The 5966-nt window shown below is 42.3% G+C and overlaps 1 protein-coding gene across 3 annotated transcripts in view; it reads right to left on the bottom strand.

The window, feature by feature from the left end:
• Positions 1–732: 732 nt before the first annotated feature.
• The window catches only part of SNAP23 (synaptosome associated protein 23), a 20223-nt gene continuing 14989 nt past the window's right edge, over positions 733–5966 (bottom strand). For all 3 annotated transcript variants that reach the window (XM_018560058.1, XM_018560059.1, XM_018560060.1), the window contains 2 exons: positions 5438–5582; positions 733–971 (listed from right to left, as the gene is read on the bottom strand). In XM_018560058.1, the coding sequence (XP_018415560.1) occupies positions 909–971; positions 5438–5582 (208 nt within the window). In that variant the 3' untranslated portion in view covers positions 733–908. The remainder of the gene's footprint in view (positions 972–5437; positions 5583–5966) is intronic.

Raw genomic sequence — 5966 nt, 5'->3', positions numbered from 1 at the left:
CACAGGTTTCATTTCATTACCCTGGGTGCTATAAAGAGCATGTTTTCACAGTTCCTCCTAATGTGTTGGGTGAATTCAATGAACAATGGGCACATGGTAGGGGCAGCATGTGTGGTATGCATGCAGGAATGAGGACCTCATGTAGAGGCATGTGTAGGCACTTTTTAATTATTGCATTGTAGCTCTGCAGCCCATTGAATACCTTTAATGTACTCGCAGGTGTAATAAAACAGCAACCATTGTCAGTAGCTAATCAAATGTTCCCCCCCCCCCCCCCCCCCCCCACACACACACTACAAAAGTTCCCCCCCCCCCCCCCAGTCTACAGCAGAACATTGAAATAGGATAACTGAATGGCTCCCCCAGAACGCAGAAAACAAATAGACTGGTATTTCTTTGGATAAGGGCATTTCCGACAAACTTCTGTATAACTGCATATTACCAATAACTCCACCACCATCTCATCCTCCATCAAAGATTTTGGTGACACCAGACTTCGCATCAATATCCCATAATATGCATTACCAAGGGACATGCCAATGAGAAAATCTATGCGCGGAAAGTGTGTATGAAAAGGGATTCAGGATCCTTCTTAAAGCCTAGAGAAGACTCGCAGGAGGCAAGTAAAAAGGGAGGTCACGGGTATTTAAGGTGCATTTTGAAAGCTGTAAAGTAATTTTTCTTAAAACAGGTTGAACAGTGTGTAATGCGGGCGAAACAACACATGCTTTGTCCCATGAAAGGTCAGGAAGGAACAGGACCCTTCATGGGGATATAATGAACAGGACACGGTAACAGGATGGATTCTCAAGCTGATTCCTCCACTAGAACCTTTTTATCTGTGATATTGTGATGTCGTATTAAAGTACATTACAAGGGCCAGAGGGAAAGACTTCATGTTCGTTTCTTCACTCAATAAGTTTCTTAGCTTTCTTGTTGGCCTCATCAATGTGCTCTTTATTAGCAGTTGCCTGGAACAAAAATATACATTATCATTAGAGGACTACAAAACATCAAGTTTAAATACGAAGGACTAGTAGACCTAAAGCAGAATATTTACATTTTCTGAAGGTTCTACGCAGAAAGATTTTATTGTCATGTAAATACACTATCTGCAAAACATCTGATATTACGACAAAGATAGGCAGAGCCCACTGTCAGCCAGCTGGGTGTATCGTGGAGGGGTTTGTAGGTGATGGAATCAGACAACAGCCTGCGGGCCTCTTGGATGTAAATAGGGCGGTCCTGGATTATAATCCCTCCTCCCTTATCGGCTTGTTTGATTACGATTTTCTGATTGGATTCTAGGTCTTTCAATGCCCTACTTTCTGCTGAGGTAAGGTTGTGATGGTGCTTCGCTTTGGTGCATGCTACCAAAAGGTCAGCATAGACCACATGGTAAAATGTGTCTATAAATGGGCCCTTGGAGTGTAATGGAAAGAAAGTTGATTTAGGTCTAAAAGGTGGTTTGGATGATATCTGGATTTAGAAGGTGGTCAAGCTCAAAGTCCAAAGAAGAACTCTGATCTACTAGATCGTAAAGGGTTTGCAGCACATCCCCATCTTTCTCGTCAAAGAGGTCCACCAGTGTCTCTAGTTCGGAGGGGATCATAGGGGAGATGACACTAGTGGGAGCTGCTGTAGAGTTGTTGGCATAGTGTCTTCGGGGGGTCAGTAGCCTAATAAACTTATTATGATCTTTAAAGAGAGTAAATGGGTCTGGTTTAGTGTCCGGGGCAAAGTTTAGACCTTTTTGGAGTAGTGATAATTCGCTGGAAGTGAGGTTATGTTTGGACAGGTTGAAAATTTTTATTGTTGTGGTGGGGTTTTTTGTATTCTTAAAACTTCTTTCTTTGGCATTTTTGCTATTTTTCCCCCCCTCTGATTCCTCTTCTGGTTTTTTATTTTTATTTTGGGGTGTGAAGTGGGCCCACCCCTAAAAAAGACGGATTTGACCCATTTTGGGACCCATTGAATTGACCCGGAGATACTCTGGTTTCATTGGGGGGGTTTTCAATGAGGGTGGTCCCTGGTGATGTGTGAACTTGTGTGGTGGTTATGGCAGGATCGGGGACAGGGGTGGTGGACGAGGGACGGGATTCTGAACTGGGTGGATTGGCTGGATCCTCTGATTGATTATCTGGTGTCTCCTTTGAAGTCTGGACTGACCCAGGGTGGTATTTGAGGGAGATGTCGTCCCATATGAGATTAGCCACTCTAATGGAGGCTACCGGATGGATGGCCATGAGGGGAACTGGATTGGGTTTGAAATGTTTTCGAGAAGTCTGTTTTCAACTGAACACTCTGTTCAAGTTGTAGTCTGCAATGTCTCTTAGTAGCTTATTGGATTTGGACTTAATGATGTTATATTCCTGTGTTTTAGTAAGCTGTTCTAAATTTTTCATCCAGGGGCTGAACAAACAGGACATGCTGAAAGACTTATTTATATTGGTGCGGAGATCTTGTATTAACTTAGAGATGTGTTCTAGTTTACGTTTTCTCTGTATGACAATCAGCTCCATCCACTTTTTTGTGCAGAATTCTGCCAGAAGGTGCCAGTTTGATGCGAGGTCCTGTTCCAGAAAATCACAGGTTTTCTGGATCCGGAGTCCTCTTGGCGTAATGCCTAATTTGAGGTATTGTTCTAGAAAGGCTATATCCCACCATTGCTGGCTTTCTATATTGGTCTGTGTCTGTAATGTTAGAAATTGTTTGCGCATGTTAAGTTCAAACGTGGGAGAATGTGGTGGGGGGTGATGACCAAGCGTTTGGCAATTGTTAAACCTGGTTCTGGTAAGGTATGGGAGTTTAGATGTGTTGGGGTATAGTTTACTATCAGAGAAGATAAGTCTTAATAATTTTTCTTTGTGTGGGAAAGCCATCTTTATGCCCAAAAAGGGGATGGAGTGCAGCTTATATCAAACCTCGCAATGAAACAAATAGAAAACACAAATATATGCATATATGTGTATGTGTGTATGTACATATATGTGTATGTGTGTATGTGGTTCTTCATATATGTGTGTACATTTGTGGTTGTATGCATTTTAGTTCCATCCACTCAAGTGCTGTCCACCACCATGTTTTTGTTTTTAACACCAAAATCCTTTATATACACAGTCTAAAACACACAAAAACATTTTAGTTCTATCCACTCAAGTGGAGTCCACCACCATGTTTTTGTTTTTAACACCAATAAAATCCTTTCATATACACAGTCTAAAACACACAAAAACATTTTTAATAAAGAGTAGAGTTATACAGAGAGGAATAATCATCCCCCCGAGACCCAGCGAGATATACTGTACGTATAAACACAGAATAGACCGTCTCCAATTAAATGCTAGCCCCTGATAAGACCGAAGGGTTACTAAAGGTTACAGATCTCCATCGGCTAGAGCACTGACAGTTCACAATCAAGACTGACCCAGACTGCTAATCCACTCCCCCCACGCGAGTGGCAGCCTATCACTGGGCTCCACGAAATCACACGCCTCCCCCCTTGTTAAATTTAAAAAGAAGACAGATCTCCCGCGGTCTCCAGTATCTTGAGGCTTGATAAAGAGGCAACCCCTCGAAACGCGTAGCCACTGGAGACATCCGATACTTTTGTACCCCTGTGACCACAACCCTGTGACCACAACCCGACTGCCAGCACTGACACGTGGCGCACGGGTCACTCAACAGCACGTAGCCCCTCCCCCCTTGCTGTCTGCTCCTGACGGACGCGGCTCGGCCCGGCCAGTCGAGTTTGTGGATGGTCAAACAGATGTACATCCATTCCAGACCATCCTCCCACACCACCGGAGACACCAGGATCGATCCAAGCAGATGATCGTACAGACAACAGGGGAGCTCCTAATTGTAAGTCCCCTTTTCTACCACTGTGACATTGCCATAGACACCTAAACCCCACACTCTAAAGATCCAATAGTGTGCCTGACTCTGTCCTCATTTATATGTCCACTGGTCCCTTCGCCAGATCATACTCACCTACTAACACACAAGGAATTTTGGTAGTTGCGCTCCTGGTCTTTTGTTTGTTTTTGTGGTATATACTGAGCTTTGGATCACAGGAGAAGGTTAGTATATGTTGTGATGTCACAATAGTTGTAACAATATCATACAGTTCATAGTCATAGTTAATATTCATAGAAATGTGAAATTAAAATTTATATAGTTTATTTTCCTTAAAGTGATATTAAAGTCAAAAAAATGTTTCCCTCCGATCCAGCGCCGACTCCTCAGTCCTTGCTGGCACTTCCTGTCCCACGGTGTCAGCATGCGGGTGCACGCCGTCCATATACTTACCTTGTGTCTCTCCTCCTCTCCCAGTGGTTGCATGTTTTTCTGCGTTCCTTCCCATCTATGATGTATTTCCCCCTTCTTGTTCAGTACGAGCCACGAGAGTCATGGTGCTTGTAACAGGACCACATGTACATGCTAGCTGTAAACATTATCATCCTTGACCGCCTTAAATACAGTCTATTCATCCATCTGCTGTATCTGGTTGTCTGCGTAACCTGCTGCACGGAATAAAAGCACTTTGTGGTATTTGATGAGTTCAGCTATCTGATGGCCAGGCATAAAGGTCTCCGCAAGGGATAAATCGCTAATACAACAAATCGGAGTTAGAATATATGTCCTCCCCTGACCCTAAAGAGAACTATGGGATAAAAAGGTTACCCCATAGTTCTCTTTTAACCAAGGTGCACAATACAAATATTCAAACTATTTAGTTCCATTTTGTTAGAAACATTTTTTACCTTTGCAGCAGCAGAACAGGGTGTTCTTACTAAAACATACCTGCTGCAGCATTTGATGCTGCTCTGCCTGAATGATATGCAGTTCTAATTGGGCAAAGTGTCAGAGCTTACCCTCCCACTCCCTACATTCCTATTGGCTCATCACTATGATGGACTGTCTCACTGGCCAATAGAATCGTGTGGAAATCTGTAGGTACCTGCATTTCACAACCTACAGCAGTTTATTTTTTATTAAAATGTTTGCATGGAGCAGCAATGGGGACTGTGATGTCATCAGTGATGGAGGAGGGCAAACCTGGAATGAAGTCTTCATAACATGCACAGCGTAAGTGACAATATGGAAAGAGGTGCCTACCCTGGATTCAGGCTAAAGTTCCACTTTAAATATTCACAACATAAAAAAACATGTATGTATGTATGTATGTATGTATGTATGTATGTATGTATGTATGTATGTATGTATGTATGTATGTATGTATATATATATATATATATATATTTTAAAAAACCACGATATAAAATAATACTTCTAAACACAAACGTTTCAAAACAAAGTTAAAATAAAAGGAAAAGAGAACCATTATAGTATTCCTGTAAAATTCAATAAAATAAAACAGCATACAAAATAAAACTAAAAAGGTGATGAACAAATCAAACAGCAAGGCTCCTACCTTTTCATTAATCTTGTCGATTTGTTTGTTCTGGGAATCGATCTCATTTCCCATATCTAGAGCCAAATTCTTTAGATTTCCCAAGATGCTCCCAACCTGATTTAGATTCTCCTCCATCTCATCTTCCCGAGCGTCATTTGTTACCCTACCAGAAGGAGATCGGTATTAGGTGCTTCGAAGTTACACTAGAGATACCAAACTGAAAGCAGTCCTTTACTGATTACATGGGTAATGAGGCTGACAAAAAGACACACGTCCATTGAGTTCAATCACAAAAATACCGGGCATCCTCAAAACCCTAAAAGTGCAGCAGGTCCAGTGGAAAGCTAATGATTTAGAACACATTTTATTTGCTCTAATGGAGGGAGATGGAAAGAGAGAAGGACGAGAGAGAGGGACAGAAGCATGAGAGAGACAGAAAAGAGAGGAGGGATGGACAGAATGACGAGAGAGAGAGAGAGAGAGAGAGAGAGAGAGGGGATACAGGGACACGAGGCAGGAGAGAGAGAGAGAGAGAGAGAGAGAGAGA

The sequence above is a fragment of the Nanorana parkeri genome, unplaced genomic scaffold (assembly GCF_000935625.1).
Source record: "Nanorana parkeri isolate BGI_ZX_2015 unplaced genomic scaffold, ASM93562v1 scaffold430, whole genome shotgun sequence".
Lineage (NCBI taxonomy): Eukaryota > Metazoa > Chordata > Amphibia > Anura > Dicroglossidae > Nanorana > Nanorana parkeri.
This window is presented reverse-complemented; position numbering and strand designations above follow the sequence as displayed.